General features: G+C 35.3%; 1 protein-coding gene across 2 annotated transcripts in view; it reads right to left on the reverse strand.

Moving 5' to 3' along the window:
* LOC140450161 (proton-coupled amino acid transporter-like protein acs) overlaps positions 1-18682 on the reverse strand; it is a 153382-nt gene that overhangs the window by 88208 nt on the left and 46492 nt on the right. For both annotated transcript variants that reach the window (XR_011951978.1, XM_072543612.1), the window contains exon 5: positions 17210-17570. Coding sequence is in view for 1 of the 2 variants with exons in the window: in XM_072543612.1 (XP_072399713.1) it covers positions 17210-17570 (361 nt within the window). In the remaining variant the exon portion in view is untranslated. The remainder of the gene's footprint in view (positions 1-17209; positions 17571-18682) is intronic.

Raw genomic sequence — 18682 nt, forward strand, 5'->3', positions numbered from 1 at the left:
GTACAGCCATCAAATACGTGACTGGAAATCCTGACGATTCTGACTTAGACTTATTAAAATCAAACATAATCTCTATAGAAAATAAACAAAATGAAATTATTAAAAAATTTAATAACCAAATATCTTATGGAAACTCTTTTAACACGAGATTCGATAAACTTTTAGAAAAACTAAATTCTGATAATTCAATTCTCATATCTGCACTTAACAAATTATCAGCTGATTTTGACAGCTATATCATTCTACACAATGAGATAATAAATCTCCAAAATATAAACGAATTTCTAATGAAACTTATTAGAACCATTACTTTATCTGAGCTAAATATCTCTAATTTAGAATTATTTACTTTAAAGGAAATAATAGACCTTAAAGAAATCCTCAAAATTTATCCCAGAAATTCAATCCCCAATAGTAATGAACACCCTTATGAACTTATAGAGTCAACAAAAATTTTAGTTTGTGTAACTTCAAATACAATGCTCATAATAATTAAAATTCCTATACTCCATGAAATTTCCTACACTACCTATAAAATCTATCCTATTCCAAACAAAGATCATGTTATGATTTTGCCACCTGAAAGCTACTATACAAATAATAAATGATTCGACACTTATATAGGACAAGGTGACATCATAGTCTGTTCCAACCATGTGCAATCCCAATGTAACATACCCAATGTAGATAATTGCACAAAAACATTAATCACAGAGAACTTTTTCCAAGAGACCAGCAAAGTCATATTGCTAGGAATAGTTCACCCGATGAGAATCCAGCAGATAGAAATCAATTCAACCAGCATCTTGACAACAAATGTACCAGTAATGATTAAAGGTATCCAATTAAATAAAAAGACGTCACAACACATTTCTATTCCAAAAATTGTTCCAATAAAGTTAATACCAAACCATGAGATGAAATTCGAAAAATTAACAATCCCAGAGACATATGGTCAAATCCAATCATTAGATACCATAGACGTATTACCCCGATTATCAATAGGAATAAGCACCACTCCTGTTGTAATATTTTTAACCATTTTAGCTTTCCTAATAATCTTCTTAATATAATAATAATAATCTACTTAGGAAAAGAAAACGAATTTCCAAAATCCTATTTGGAGAAAAATTGCATCCTCCCCAGATCCAGATATTGGACGAGCTCATAGCTGAAGTAACTCCATTGGGTGTGACTTCTAGGACGAAACTTCGTCCTCGAAGTCCCACCCAATGAAGGGAGGAGAAATGTAGCCATAAGCTCCCCTACTATTGAGATTCAGCAGATTCCGATGTCCGAAGTTATAAAAAGGAAGAAATCAATATTTTTATTATTATTGTAATTATTATGTTTCAAAAGTCAATTTTTAATCTTTAAATGTAGTAGTTTGAGGTATTTTCAAAATTGTAACTTTTAATTTTCGAAATAAAGATTTTTTTTTGAGAACTTAACGTAGAAGAAACATTTCTATATATATATATATATATATATATATATATATATATATATATATATATATATATATATATATATATATATATACAGTAAAAGTTTATGGTCGGTATGCACCTTACGTGAGATGGAGTGACAAACACCTGTTTAAAAAAAGAGAAGTTTAACGTTGCCAAACTTATTGCTTTTATTTTTTCTAGCATTTGAACAATATTCTAAGATAATCAAATTTGGACGAATTGTTTTGTAGCGATGAGTCCAAGCCATCACCGTTAAACCAGCGTGCGCGCGAACCAACCCATGAAGTAGGAGTGTATCGACAGTAGAAAGGGCAAAGCTTCGCTATATAAACGGCAACATTTCCTCATAGAGACAGAATCGACAGGTGTTGACTGAAGGTTCTCTTCTTCCCTACCCCGGCTTGTGGACGTGTTGAGTTCACAAGTTGTTTCCGTCCCATACCGTCTTTACCCGAAAAGCGTGTTGAGCTTTTCACTACCCGTACTCTGAAGCAGTCGTGTTGAGACTGTCGAGGAGTGTCCTATTAACCCGAATCACTTAAGGGACGTGTTGAGTTCCTTTCCTTTCTTTGTACCTATCGTCCGCTGTTATTAAATCGATCCAACGTTACCGTAAAATTTCAAATACACATTCGCTTGCCGATAAGACTGGTTCCATATGACAAGGTCAAACTTAATTTGAATAAATAGGCCAGGTACTGAGAAGACTAAACCAAATTGTAAATATGTACATAAGATTTTTGTCAATTTAATTTAAGGAAGACAATAAAGTTTTATTTTTATTTTGAACTCTGTCTCTGACTGTCTAAAAGCTACCCGGATAGTGACTCCCACGAGAGGACGTCACAAATGGCGCCCGAGCAGAAAAATACGTTTTAAACAATAATACCGACCGAATTCCGAATTTTATTTTCATGAGACAGTACTACGTTTCAAATTTTAATCAAAGACAGGGTGATTCACAGTTCAAAAATGACAGACGCTCCGGAAACGTCGAAGGTTAGTTGGGTGTACCTATTAAAGAAAGACGAACTTATAGCCGAATTAACAAACAGAGAACAGCCGACGGAAGGGAATTTCAGCGAGCTAAGAGCGAGATTAGTTGCGATCATCAAGGCAGAGGAAATAGAAGAAAACCAGATGGAAGACAGACAAAGAAAGATGGAAATAGTACGCAAATGGGGGTTACACTTTGACGGTTCAAGAGACCCAATAGAATTCATAGAACGGTTGATAGAACTCCAGACAGCTTACGGCCTACAAGACACCCACGTTTTACAAGCTCTACCAGGAACATTAAACGGGAAAGCATTACTATGGTACAGAAACAATAATAAATATTGGAACGAATTAAAAGACTTCGAACAAGATTTCCGCAATTTCTTCGTTTCCTCCGTTCTCACGCAATCTCTGGAAAGTCAAATCCGGAACCGACTCCAACGAAACAACGAAGGTGTAAAAGACTACATCATTGATATTCAAACAATGATCAGAAGACATGGTGAATTCAATCACCAAGAAGAACTAAATAGGATATACACCAATATGAACCCGAACTACAAGTTGTATATAAAGAGGCAAGACGTATCGTCAACACAGGACATCATCAGACTAGCGGAAGAATATGATATGGTCCAAAAAGAAATATATAACAGAAACAATACAAGGTGTGACTGGACACAGGCAAATAGTCGTAATAACAAAATACAGAATTTCGACAGACAGACTTGTTGTTGGAGATACGGCCGCAGAGGCCACAATAGAAGAAACTGCAGAGCTATCGCTGTACTCTTCTGCAGCCATTGCGGAACCCGAGGAACAACTTCCAATAACTGCCAATGTAAAAGCCGACCGGAAAACTGCAACAGGACTGGACAAGAAGGAGGCAACCCAGTCAGCATTTAGAGTCCTCCCTAACAACCTCCAGCTACGCACACTATACAGATCAACGACCCCACACAACGATAACGTTCAGCAACGGTAAAAAGTTAAGAGCACTAATAGACACAGGAGCCCAAAATTCGTTTATAGGACAAAAAGGTAAAAAAATATTGGAACAATTTGGAACAAAAAGCGACAGAAAAGCTTTAAAGATCACGCTGGCAGATGGAAAAACCAGCAACATAGAAATCTGTTTTACAGCAAAATGTTCCATAGACAACGTTTGGAGAAATGCCAAGCTACATTTTTTACCAAACCTAGCTTCAGAAGTAGTACTGGGAATGCATGAAATAACAAGATGGGGCCTTGATTTATCAAACATCTTAAATAGAAATCGCGTAAGAAGGAGAGAACAATGCCCAACCACTACAGAACACGGATCCAGATCGTACAATGCAGACAATAACCGAATACCGACCAATTCCAGGGTCAACGAAACACCAACCGCAAGATATCCGCTCCAACAGAGAAGCAAAATATATAACAAAACGACCTACCGACTACCGACCGATACCGCGGTCGAAGACCACACCGAAAATATACCGACTACCGACCGATACCGCGGTCGACGACCAGACCGAAGATATTCCGTCATACATACCGGAATTCACGAACAGTCCGAAACGAGAGCAGCTCGACATCAGTACTACACTAAACAATACCGAAAAAAAACAATTACAGGAATTGTTACTAACAGAATTGGAGAAATTTAAACAAATTAAAGCAACAACACATCTAACCGAACATACAATAAAACTCAAACATAATACACCGATCAAACAAAGATACAGGCCCCGAAACCCGGCAATGCAGAAGATCATAAACGATGAGATAGATAAGATGCTAGAAGAGAACGTGATAGAAAAATCTAATAGCCCGTACAGTTCCCCCATCGTCCTAGTAAAAAAGAAGGATAACAACGGATACAGATTTTGCATCGATTTTAGGAAAATCAACGACATCTCAGAAAAAGATGCCTACCCATTACCGTACATCAATCATATCCTAGAAAAGTTAAAATCTGCAAAATATTTTACCACGTTAGATCTAAAAAATGGATATTGGCAAGTACCACTTTCCGAAGCAAGCAAACCCTTGACCGCTTTCATAGCACCAGGAAAAGGACTATTCCAGTTCAAAGTACTTCCATTCGGATTACACGCCGCCTCCGCTACTTTTCAACGATTACTAGATACAATAATCGGCCCAGAAATGGAACCACATGCTTTCGCCTATTTAGACGACATAATAGTACTGGGGAAAACGTTCGAGGAACATATGGAAAACTTAAAAGAAGTACTTCACAGACTACAGCAGGCCAAACTACGAATTAATATAGACAAATGTAAATTCTGCAAAGAAGAGATAAATTATTTAGGCCATGTAGTAAACAAAACGGGAATAAAAGTGGACGACAACAAGACAAAAGCTATAGTCGAATATCTCGCGCCAAAAACCGTTAAACAACTACGCCGATTTTTTGGCATCATCTCATGGTATAGGAGATTTATAAAAGATTTTTTGGAAGAGGAAGCATTTAACAAAATAAAATTACTACTGACACAAGCTCCAATACTGATCTGCCCGGACTTCCAGAAAAGATTTTTTTTACAATCGGACGCTTCGAACCACGGTTTAGGAGTAGCTTTAGTACAAACAAACGACGAAGGACAGGAACAAGTCATCGCTTACGCAAGTCGAACCCTAACAAATGCCGAAAAAAATTACAGCGTTACAGAAAAAGAACTACTAGCGATCATCTTCGGTATAGAAAAGATGAAACCCTACATCGAAGGATACCCATTTTCAATTATCACAGATCATCAAAGTCTACGATACTTACAAACAATGGAAAACCCTACAGGTAGATTAGCTAGATGGGCAATGCTGCTGCAACAATTTGACTTCGATGTCATTTACAGAAAGGGCTCCCAGAACGTCCTGGCCGACGCGCTCTCTAGAGAACCAGTAGATCTGGTTTGCATAATAAACATAGAAGATGTGGAACCCGACGAATGGTACAATAAAGCTTTAAATAAAATCCAGACAAATCCGCAACTATTTCCAGACTACTCTATCAAAGATGGACTTCTCTATCGACACTTCTGGGACAAATACGATTTAAAAGAGACAGAGGTATCCAACCCCTGGAAACTATGCATCCCAAACCACAAGAGACAACAACTCCTGGCAGAAAACCACGAGCAACCGACCGCAGGACATCTAGGAATAGCCAAAACAATAACCCGCCTAGCTAGAAAATACTACTGGCCAGGGATGTTTAAAGACGCCGCAAAGTTCGTCAGGAACTGCAAGAACTGTCAGCAATTTAAGCCGCAACAAAGCTTAACTCCAGGCCGCATGCAATCTACACAAATTCCGCCACATCCATGGCACACCGTTTCAACCGACATCATAGGACCCCTTCCAACATCCAGCAAAGGAAACAAATATATAATGACATTCCAGGACACCTTTTCAAAATGGGTCGAAGCCATACCGATCAGAACAGCAACGGCAAAATCAGTCTGTCAGAACTTAAAAGATAAAATCATTATGAGATTCGGATCGCCCAAAGAGCTAATATCAGACAACGCAAGAACATACGATAACAGGGAAGTACGAAAGTTGCTAGACGAATTCCAGATTTCTAAAAGAAACATTCCGCCATATTCACCCCAGAATAATCCAGTAGAAAGAACAAACAGAGTAATCAAAACAATGATAGCTCAGTTCTGCGATAATAACCATAAGAAATGGGACACGAGCCTTCCAGAACTATTATTCGCATATAATACAGCTAAACACGATTCAACGGGTTTCTCCCCGGCCTTCCTGAACTTTGGACACGAACTAGAAATTCCAAGTAAAGTCGTAAAAACCCCAAACGACACACAACATACCGATCAAAACATAAAATGGCATAAACTACGAGAAATATTCGAACTAGTACGTACAAACCTGGCAAAAGCTTCTACAACTCAAAGCCATTACTACAACTTACGACGAAGAGAGTGGAAACCCACAATAAACGACAAAGTCATGAAAAGGGAATACCAACTCTCAAATGCCGCCAAAAATTTTAACGCCAAATTAGCACCGAAATTTTCAGGCCCATATACTATAACAAAAGTGTGTTCTAATGTAATATTCAAATTAAAACACGACGATAAAAACCGATTTCCCTACTCCTTAATCAGTCCAAGCACTTACAGTCAACACCAAGTAGTGACAGTATATTTTAATACAGTTTACCAGTAACCTTCAAATACAATGTCAGACACGTTAGAAATATATTACAGTGACATAGAAATGGACGGCACAGTTACGCCGCCACCATACACCGTTCCAGAATTAATATCACCATTAGGAAACACACCGAAACCTAACACCCCGGGCAAAGGCTGCGAGCCCCTGATAAAGGCTATTTCCAAATTCAAGAACCTTTTCGATGAACCAACCATGGGCATCACAAAAATTCAGAAAGTCCAGTCAATTCCAGTGTCAATCCCGCTGCTCTCACTAGTTCCGCCGCAGCATAAAGGAAAAAAATACAGACTGAGACTCCCGAACCAGGTGCTGAGGATAAAAACCAATAATTGAAGCCCCACGAAGAAAGATGTTTTTTTTTTAAGAGAGAGGAAGACGATTTTTTGTTTAAGAAGACGATATTTATATTTTTTTTAGGGCGGACATTTTTTATTTCGATGTATTGTAAATTTTTTTAGGGTAACCAAGTACCTGGCAAGGAATAAAAATAAAAAAAATTTTGTTCCAAAATTTTTTTTCCCAGGAAGAGGGGGTGTAACGATGAGTCCAAGCCATCACCGTTAAACCAGCGTGCGCGCGAACCAACCCATGAAGTAGGAGTGTATCGACAGTAGAAAGGGCAAAGCTCCGCTATATAAACGGCAACATTTCCTCATAGAGACAGAATCGACAGGTGTTGACTGAAGGTTCTCTTCTTCCCTACCCCGGCTTGTGGACGTGTTGAGTTCACAAGTTGTTTCCGTCCCATACCGTCTTTACCCGAAAAGCGTGTTGAGCTTTTCACTACCCGTACTCTGAAGCAGTCGTGTTGAGACTGTCGAGGAGTGTCCTATTAACCCGAATCACTTAAGGGACGTGTTGAGTTCCTTTCCTTTCTTTGTACCTATCGTCCGCTGTTATTAAATCGATCCAACGTTACCGTAAAATTTCAAATACACATTCGCTTGCCGATAAGACTGGTTCCATATGACAAGGTCAAACTTAATTTGAATAAATAGGCCAGGTACTGAGAAGACTAAACCAAATTGTAAATATGTACATAAGATTTTTGTCAATTTAATTTAAGGAAGACAATAAAGTTTTATTTTTATTTTGAACTCTGTCTCTGACTGTCTAAAAGCTACCCGGATAGTGACTCCCACGAGAGGACGTCACAGTTTTAAATGGCAGCTTACTGTTTTTTATTGGGAATATGCCACAATTTTACTTTAAAATAAGTGTAATTTAACATTTTGATTTCCACTTCGGAAATCGTTTTATATAAATAAAATTTTATCATTTTTCATATTTTAAGTACGATTTCCGAATTGGAAATCTAAACATCAAATTAAGCTTATCTTAAAGTCACATTGTGCCTTATTTCCAATATAAAAAATAAACTGCATTAGGACGCCACAATAAAAAAGCTTCATACAAAATTATTTGGCAATGTCGCGATCAACGAACTGTCGCTGTCAAATTAAATCCAATATGGTGTCTGGAGAACAAACAAACTATTGAGCCGTATTGAATGTTAATAGTGTTTTCAATTAGTTATATAAATTGTTAGTTAAATTATCAGTTCAGTGATTGGAAAACGGAAATAAACGGCTTAAAAAATATTTAAACTTAAAACTTTTTCAAAAAAACTTCTGTTGTGAAACTGAAAAATTAGTATAAAAGGTTTGTACATAGTCTTTAAATTAAATTAAATTCAATGTGAATATGTGCTAAATTTTTAGGTAGCAAATATGTCAATCATTTGCTTTGTTGTGGGATGCTCCAACAAATCTAACAGAAATCCTATGGGGTATTTTAGGATACGGACAGTCCCTTTTAAAAGGTTTCGGTAAGATAAGGAAACCATAAGGTTGGTTCAGCAAAGAAGTGCAGTCTGTTAATAAATATTTAAAGATCAACAAACTAAAGTTAAATGTTTTAAAGACGAAGGCTATGATAATAACAACTAAATACAAATACTCAACTATTGATATAAATACTATTAATCTTCAGATTGACAATGATAAAATAGAAATCATCACAACAATTAAGTACCTTAGTTTTCAAATAGATAATTTATTGTCTTTTAATGACAATTGTAATTACATATTAAAAAAGATTTCTAAAAAATTATACCTGTTTTGTTTTCAAGAATACCTAAAAATTTGTCAAATTGGTAAAATTTTAAATAATTTGGCCCCTGCTTACTTTTGTGAGTTTATTATGCGGAATTGTGATATTCACAATTACCCTACTAGAGGTAATTGCAATTTAAACATTGTGAAAACAAAAAGGTCTGCTTCAACAAACTCTTTGTTGTTTAATGGTTTTTTTTTCTTATATGATGCATCGACCACGCAGGGTTATTAGCGTGTATGGATTGTGATACAGAGTTAGAACTTAACAATAGAATATTAACTATAGCAATACATAAATAGAAATAAACCTAGATCTATACACAGTAAAATATTAGATTTTTGATATTAGCTTGCAGTCTTTGAGAAAGGCGAAAATATTTTTAGTATTACTGTCTTTTCCAAGAGCACTGTTTAATGTTGATGGTATTTTATACATTTTGCGTTGCACATCGTACTTGGGGCACTGCAATAAATAATGTTTTACTGTTAAGACACTTTTACACATGCCACACACAGGTTTATCAGTACGTTTTAGTAGGTAGTCGTGTGTTAACCGAGTATGGCCAATCCGGAGGCGAGTGAAGGTTACTTGTTGTCTTCTATTGTTAAATTTTGGGAATTTTTTATGATTCTTATCAACTTCGTACAGCTTATTTGGGTAGTTCTTTCATGTATCCTGCCATATTGAATTAATCCTTTCTTTAAAGAATGCTTTCAGATCGGTGTGAAAAACTTTCGTATTCTCTTCTGCGTTTGGGTTAGTAGGTGCATTTTTTGCTATTTTGTCTACAACCTCGTTTCCTTCGATTCCAGTATGTGACGGTACCCATATAAAATTAACTTTAATGTTCATATTTTCTGCATGTTTTAGTTGCTTTTTAATGAGAAGGAGTAGTGGATGATTACAGTAGACTTGGTTTAATGCCATTATTGAGCTGAGAGAATCTGTAATAATGATATTTCTCTTTTTATTTTTGTTAACTATCAGAACTAGTGCTTTTAGTATCGCATACAGTTCAGCTGAGAACGTTGTTGTATATGAAGGTAATTTGTAAGCTTCTGTATAATCTGATGAGTAGATTGCTGCCCCAGTTTCGTCTTCGTTTTTGGAGGCATCGGTGTAAACTTTGAAACAGCTACCATATTTGCTTAATATTTTTAGGAATTCTTGAATAATTTGACTTGCTGGCGTTTCTGATTTGTTTAGGCGCAATAAGCTGGTGTCAGTAGAGGGAAGTCGAATTGTCCAAGGAGGAGGGGTTTGAATTGAGGAGATATCGTAGGTGTCTGGAAAATGGATACCCATTGTTAACAAGTAGGTATGTAGGCGGTAATAGAAAGGGTGATCAGTTCGATTTGAAGTTTGGAAACAACTTTTGAAGCGGTCAGCGAATACGTTGTGTATAACAGGATTATCTTGATTAGACGATACTGCTGCGGCTTAAGAAAGACTTAGATATTGTCTTCTAAATGCGAGTGGAATCTCTCCAGTTTCTCAGTATAGAGTTTGTATTGGACTTGTGTAGTGTGCTCCTAAGGAAATTCGGAGGCCTGTATTTTGAATAACATCTATTGTTTTTAAGTACGATTTTTTGGAGGAGTTGTAAACAATTGAGCCGTAGTCCAGTTTGGAGTCCTGTAGATATGTAGTAATATAGAAGAGTCGGCGCCCCATTTTTTGTTTGCGAGTGATCGTAACAAATTTATTCCAGGCTGACATGTATTTTTTAAATATTCTAAATGGTTCTTTCAAGTTAGTTTTTGGTCAAAGATCATACCAAGAAATCTAACTTCGTCTACATATTTAAGCTGTTCTCCATTTAAATATAACTTCTTAGGTTGTATTTGGTGACTTTTCGTAAAACATACTGCTTTGGTTTTGAGGGTATTGAACTGAAGAGCACTTGTGAATGACCATTCTTCAATTTGATTTATGGCTTTTTATACATGGTTATGGATGTTTGTTAGGTTCTTTCCTCTACAAAGTATAACTAAATCGTCTGCATATAGCCTAGCTTTTACAGGATGTTTAATTTTTGCGGTAATAGAATTCATAGCTATAAGAAACAGGGTAGTGCTAAGGTTCGAGCTGTGGTATACCATTTTCTTGATTTTTTGTTGAAGAATATACGCCGTCTACTCTGACCTGAAATTGTCTATTTTTTAATAAGTTTGATATGTATTTGAGTATATTACCTCTTATTTTCCAGTCGCTGAGCGTTTTCAAAATTAAATATTTCTATACCGAATCGTAGGCTTTACTAATGTCGAAAAATATTCCAATACAGTGTTGTTTGATTACGAAAGCCTCATGTATTTCCGATTCTACATCAATAAGGTTGTCTACAGTAGAACGACGCTTTCGGAAGCCACTTTGTTCTGGTATAATTAGTTTCTTTGATTCCAGATACCATATGAGTCTGTTATTTATTATTTTCTCTAGCATTTTGCACATACTACAAGTAAGAGATATTGGCCTATATGTTTCGGGATCTGATTTTGATTTACTTTGTTAAGGAATAGGAATTATTATTGAATTTCTCCAGGATTCTGGAAATACATTTTCGAGAAAATTAGGTTGAACATGCTGAGTAAGTATTCTTTAGATGGGTAGGTAAGGTTTTTTAGAAAAATAGTGGGTATATTATCTGGCCCAGGTCACGCGTTCTAACAGTTTTTCATTACCGTTTCTAATTCATCCATCGATATTGGAAAGTTTATTTCGCTGTTATTTTGATCTTGAATTGTTGATTAATGTTGATTTTTTCGTGGTTGGTAATAAAATCATAGACCAATTTTTCATTTGCTAAGTAAATGCATATTCTGTTGTTGGATAGCCTTGAACAGAAAATAATGTTGATTGGTCGAATTATTAGGCTTAAACTGTGAAGGTAATCTTCAATTTTAGTGTTGTCTATTGCATCAAATACGATTGCTTGATTTCTTGACGGAAAAACACTAGTAGTTGGTTGTCTCGTAACGGAAGAGTAACTTTTAGGTTGCACAGGTTGTTGGTCTGGTACAGAACTAGGTTGAGTTGACGTAGATGATGATGCCATGATGTAAAAATTAATATTTTGTATGCCAAAATATTAATTATTTAGAGCCATAAAATACTGGCCTATTTATATAGTTGTCGATATTATTTGAAATAAAGGTACCTTACCAATGTTAATCATTAAAATAAAACACTTTCACAAAACGCGTTTTTAACTTTGCAAAAACAGGTAAACGAATAATTAGAATTTAACGACTTTACTCGTTGGCTGTTCTGATAAGACTTGTTTAATGGTTTTGATCTTTTTAATAAGCTTCCTCAAACAGTTAAAAGTTGTTCATCTGTACAAATGTTTAAAAGCAAATTAATGGAACATATTAAAAGCATCAATAGTTAGGTAGTTGTTCTGTAGTCCTTTTATATTATATATTGTTTTATATTTTTAATAAGTGTAGGTACTATATTTTAAGTGTAATTGTTATTTTGATCTTATTATTATGTATTAATGTTATAAATTGATTATTTATTTGTATGTATTAGGGCTTGATATATTTTGATTCTTGTTTTTTCCTTATTTTTTTAAACTTAAATTGTAATTTCTCTCTCATTTATTATTCTCTCTCATTTTCAAAGTAACGTAATAAATTAAACTTTTATTTTGAAATTTGTAATTGAAGAATAAAGAAGCATTTTTGCCCTAAAATTTGACTTCAATGCAAAACAAACGCACTGGGGGTCACGACTGACCCCCACCAATGGGAAAGAATTTTGAGAAGCAATGAAATATATAAAATGCAACGCAATATCAACGGGGAAGCCCACATACTGGTCTACTGACACAAATAAAATCCCAGACCTTATCGACTTCTTTGTAGTCAGAAATATTTCAACAAATTACAGAGAGATAGAAGAGGTAAAGAGCGGGAACTAGTCGTAACCATAAAACGTCACAAACTACACTTGAGTGCAAAATAATCGACTCAAACGCAATATTTGAGATTACACCTTCTGTTTCAACGTAAAAAGTATGAAAATAAAAAAATGTAATATGTAAAAATGTGCAAACAATAACTTTATTATTAAACTTACAAAAACTGCTATTGCATTATTTGGAAGACGCATTATAAAAACAATATGCAATACAAACAGAATTTCCTAAATATTCATCATTGGAGCTAAGACAAGAAAGACGTTATGAACAGAGAAATCATCAATTGCAACATGAATTTCTTAATTATTTAGTATTTGATATTACCACCCCTACTCCTATTTACACTTTCCAATCGATTTCGCATGGATCGGATGACTTTTCTAATAATTTCTTAGGCATTACTTCCCATCCATTATTAAGCGCAGCTCTCAATTCTATTATGCTCCTTGGTGCATGATTTCTGTCCCGGACCCTTCGTTTAAGCTTATTCCAAATATGCTCTATTGGGTCTATGTCCGGGCTTAACGCGGGCCAATTTATTGTAGGTATACCGATCTCAGATAGATAGGTGGTGGTGACTCGTGCGATATGGCATTGTGCATTATCGTGCATTAAAATAAAGGCATCACCAATAAATGCCGCGTATGAAACCACATGTTCCTTCAAAATGTCTCTGATGTTACGATCCGCCGTTAAACCTCCTCCACGTCCTCCACCAGGCACGAAAATCAACTCGGTTTTCACATCCATAGAACTGCCTGCCCAAAACATACAAGAATCGCCTTCATGAGATAATTTCTCGTATACAAAATTGAGCAAATCGCCCTCCTGGCCTTCCATAGACTCGACGCCTCTTGTCGTTGCCATGTAGGCAGATCCTACTTTCATCGGAGAATAATACCTGACTCCTTTGATGTCCAGATGTTCGCGAGCAAATTCTAAACGCCCTTGCTTCTGGGCTGCAGTTAGCTTGGGACCCGTAGCTGTCCTTTTTGGTGTCAGGTTGGCTGCCTTTAGTCTCCTTCTGACTGTCCAAATGCTGGTCACCACACCTCGGACCTCTCTAAGCTCTTCTTTAAGTTTAGCATCACTTAAATGTCGATTTCTCAGAGATTTCGATACAAGAAATCAATCATCTCTCTCCGTTGTTATTCATTTACGGCCTTCTCCTTGTTGATTATAATCAACAGTATCTTGGTAAGGACGATACACTCGGGACACAGCCGATTGGCTTAAATTTAGTCGATTTGCCACGGCCCTCTGTCTCAGGCCTTCCCTCAATAATGCTACTGCTTGAGTTGCGTTGACGGACATGTTATCCATTTGTAATGCAGTTGCGAACTTAAGTGACTGATGTATTAGTGGCTTGTTATGGAAATTAATGTGTACGATGTTAACCGACGCGTTAAGTCGGTGCGTGTCGATTTCAATGAGTCAAATTCTGACCCCCTCTCTACGTGTTGCATTATTTATTTTTAATGCGTCATGCAATTCATCAAAAAACAAAAATTTTTTAAAACTCAATAATAAGGTTAATGATTGTACACTAAATATTTTTAAATTTACACTTTTACGATTGAAACAGGAGACGTACTTTGACAAAATAATTTTGAGTCGATTATTTTGCACTCAAGTGTAGAATACCTGGGCCATATAATGCACAATGAATAACGATATGACCTACTTCGGACCATACTTCAAGGTAAATTTATGGGAAAAGAGGTCCAGGACGAAGAAAAATATCCTGGCTGCATAACCTGCAAAAATGGTTTAACTTAACCACTACCGGACTTTTCAGGTCAGCAGCCAACAAAGTCAGAATAGCCATGTTAGTGTCCAACATCCGTAACGGATAGGCACCATAAGAAGAAGAAGAGGCATTGGATATGAACTTGAAGAGAAGATTAACCTCTTGGTTCCATTAAGAACCATTGATCAACTAGAGGCAGAAGTAGAATTACTCAATAAAAATGTACAACAAGCAGCTGCTTTTAACAACAGCACGAAAAGTGTCAAAAGAACAAAAGGAAATAACTACCCGAAAGAAATCAGAGGAATGATAACTGAAAAAAGAAAACTGAGACGCAAGTGGTATTAGTCTAGAGCACCAGTTGATAAAACTAGATTAAATAATGCCACACAAAAATTAAAAAGAGAAATTCAAAAAATTAAAAACGAATCGGTTAGCATCTACCTAAGTGAACTATCAAATGATACGGGTACTGATTACTCATTATGGAAGGCTACCAAACGATTAAAAAGGCCAATCTTACAGAATCCACCAATTAGAAATACTAATGGTAGCTGGGCAAGAAGCAATATACAAAAGGCCAGCAAGCAGGTTTGCTGACCACCTAAAAAATACTTTTCAACCAAATGAAGAACAAGAAATAATTAACTGGGAGCTCCCTGATCAAGATGAAAAGGAGATAAGCCCTGTAACTCCAAAAGAAGTATATTTGGAAATAAAAGAAAATATTAATGCAAAGAAAGCTTCTGCTGGATTTGATCTAATTACTGGGGAAGTGTTAAAGATACTTACAAGGAAAGCTATAATAAAATTAACACATCTTATAAACGCTTCCTTTAGGCTGAGATACGTACCAAAGGTATGGAAGGTGGCAGAAATTATAATGACACTAAAACCAGGAAAACCTCCACAAGAAGCTTCCTCATATAGGCCTATTTCACTGTTACCTGTCATGTCTAAATTATACGAAAAATTACTCTTGAAGAGACTAAAACCAATTATAGAGGAAAAGAATCTAATTCCTAATCATCAGTTTGGGTGTAGAGCAAGACTCTAAACCAGGTGCATAGAATAACAGATATAGTAGAAAAAGCTCTAAAAGGAGGAAAAGTCTGTTCCGGAATTTTCCTCGATGTAGCGCAGGCTTCTGACAAAGTCTGGCATGACGGATTATATCATAAAATGAGATACTACTTACCAAAACAATATTCTAAACTACTAGAATCATATATATCTGACAGATACTTTCGAGTTAAATATGAGGAAGCATATTCAGAATTAAGAGAAGTTAAAGCTGGAGTTCCACAAGGAAGTGTCCTGGTTCCAGTGCTATACCTGCTCTATACCAGCGATATTCCATCATTAGAACCTAACACAAATGCGACATTTGCAGACGACACATGCATTTTAACAGTCGGACAAAACCACTAGGATGCAGCAACCATGCTACAGAACTCTGTTGAACAAATTAACATCTGGACCAGGCGATGGCGTATCAAATTGAATGAAACAAAATCTATTCATGTCAATTTTACTAACAAAAGAGAATAACATATCCCATTTAGTATAAATAGAAACCAAATACCTTATGCAAATACTGCAAAATATTTGGTATGACATTAGATTCCAAGCTACGTTGGAAAGCACCTATTAAGAAAAAAAAGAGAAATTAGAAATTAAGTTCAGAAAGATGTACTGGTTGATGGGGAAAACATCCACTCTGTCTACTTATAACAAATTTTTATTGTATAAGCAAGTCCTTAAACCGATATGGACATATGGGATACACCTATGGGGCTGTACAAAACAAAGTAACATCCAAATTATACAACGATACTAGAATAAATTATTAATGAACATCGTTACCGCTCCATGCTACTTCAGAAACTGTGATCTTCATCGAGACCTCCAGATGGATACGGTTATCCAGACAATAAGTAAGTTTGCCGAGAGTCTTGAACAAAGGCTCTCCAACCACGTGAATATCAAGGCCATCAAAATCCTAGACAACGCCAACCAGATAAGAAGACTTAAGAGAACGAAGCCGTTTGAGTTAGTGCTATAAGTGAGTGAAAGTGAAAAAGCATAGCAAAGTGCGGATAAAGTGTACACGTTAGCTAGTAGTACTATAATGTATTAGAGCCTAAGGAATATTGCTGAATGTAAGCTTAGATAAGTGTTTTGTACTATTTGTATATAGAACTAAGTTGCTTATTGATCAGAGTGAATAATCAGATAGCAATAATCATAAGATTCCTGTTGGAGTTTTAATAAATAACAAAAATAACTTTGTATTGTTACATAAGCTCATTTTCACACTCTGGAATGTATTGCAGTCTTTATTTTTTCAATTATACTCTATACCGTTGCGTTGTTTTACATTACCAACTTTAGTAGCTATTGCATAAATTCTATCATATTTATTTGCAGCCTACCTGTATGGAATACTTCCCATTACCATATTTGCGTTTAAGTTTAAACATGCTGTGGATATTTTATGTAAATTTGCAATATTTGAGTTTAGATTTTTCGGTAAAGATTATAAGAAAATATTTTTCCTAGTCCAGCTTTTAAAATTGTACATTTTTTATTTTTCCAGTAATATCGTTATAATTAATAACATTTGCATCCATCTTTACTTTATTTGTTAAATTTATTTTGTATTATATATGTCATAGATATAATAAAAAGAGATTTTAAATAACAAAAATTCATATAAAGTGTACTTACCACCGTAATAGACTGTAGTGAAAAAAGACTTGTTCCAAAATACAGAGCATAATCTGCTACTTTTCCAAAAGCTGGCCGGCTTGAAAATGCTGGTAAATCTTGAAACATATAGTAGCCACAAACGCCAATCGTCAATAATGTTATAATATTTGCAACAATAGAGAAGGGTGCAAAATGTTTTAGGTTCCTAACCATTATTATCAATAAAAACGGTACAAAAAACATTAAGATGTAATAAGTTAAAGCAATTGGAGGGTTGGTGTATTCGTCACCTACAAATTTAATGTTCACTGCTACGAAGACCACATATACACAACAGGTGCCAACTTGAAACGTAACCAGGAAGAAATTTGTGATTGCCCTGAAATAAAAAAAGTTACACTTTTATAATGTCTCTACTGTACATTGTCTTTAAAAAAATGTATGGGAATCGATATATATATATATATATATATATATATATATATATTATATATATATATATATATATATATATTATATATATATATATATATATATATATATATATATATATATATATATATATATATATATATATATATATATATATATTAGAAACGATTCTACTAATGACAGTTTGGGTATATAAAATATTCTAACAAATTAAAAATTGGTGAATTTATAAATTAATTATCTTAAACTCATGATACAGCAAAACCTGAACATGAGAGTATCATCCACTGATGGTTCGCAAGGAAAATAAACGTACGACGCAGCTCATGAATAATATTATCGTCTTATTATAGGACAAGGTCCTTCTTCTCCTAGATGCCTTCTTGTGACGTTGATGACAGCTGGTATACCAACTTTTTGGGACTTACCAACTGGAAGTCTCCAAGAGTAGCACTTCTGTTACAGCCCTCATTAAGTATCTATCATTTAATGTGGTCCTTTTTTTTTTCATAAAATTTTTGTATCTGTTCTCATTTTCTTCTTAGTTTTTAACCTCGGATCTTATATGAGCAGCGCAACCCAGTATGTTCCTGTTGTATTTCTTATTAATTCTTATCTTACTCACTGTATACTTACTGCCAAAAATTTATTTCTTTATTTCCTCTCCATTATGTTGGGTCCATATTCTTGCGAATTTTTTATCTGATTTTTCACTTTATTCGTTATACTTCTGCTGCTATCTTCACTTTGTTGTGCTCATGAGCTTATTTATTGCCAACTTGCATCGTATCGGACCTTTGAATATTACCATAGATTGTATTTTATAGCACGAAATTTGCGTACTGAGTATTTCTGCCACTAAGTTAAACCTGTAACGGCGTTTTATCGTTATAAATAACTTTCAGCTATTTTATCATTTGCGTTACAGACAGCTTAGTCAATGGTTGTTTATCTTAACACTCGGGTGGGCGCGCTCTTAAAAATCATAACAGTGTATGCGCGGCGTCACTTTATGCCGCAAGCAGAAAAATGTATAGATTAAATTCAAAAAATACATAT

The sequence above is a fragment of the Diabrotica undecimpunctata genome, chromosome 9 (assembly GCF_040954645.1).
Source record: "Diabrotica undecimpunctata isolate CICGRU chromosome 9, icDiaUnde3, whole genome shotgun sequence".
Taxonomy (NCBI): Eukaryota; Metazoa; Arthropoda; class Insecta; order Coleoptera; family Chrysomelidae; genus Diabrotica; species Diabrotica undecimpunctata.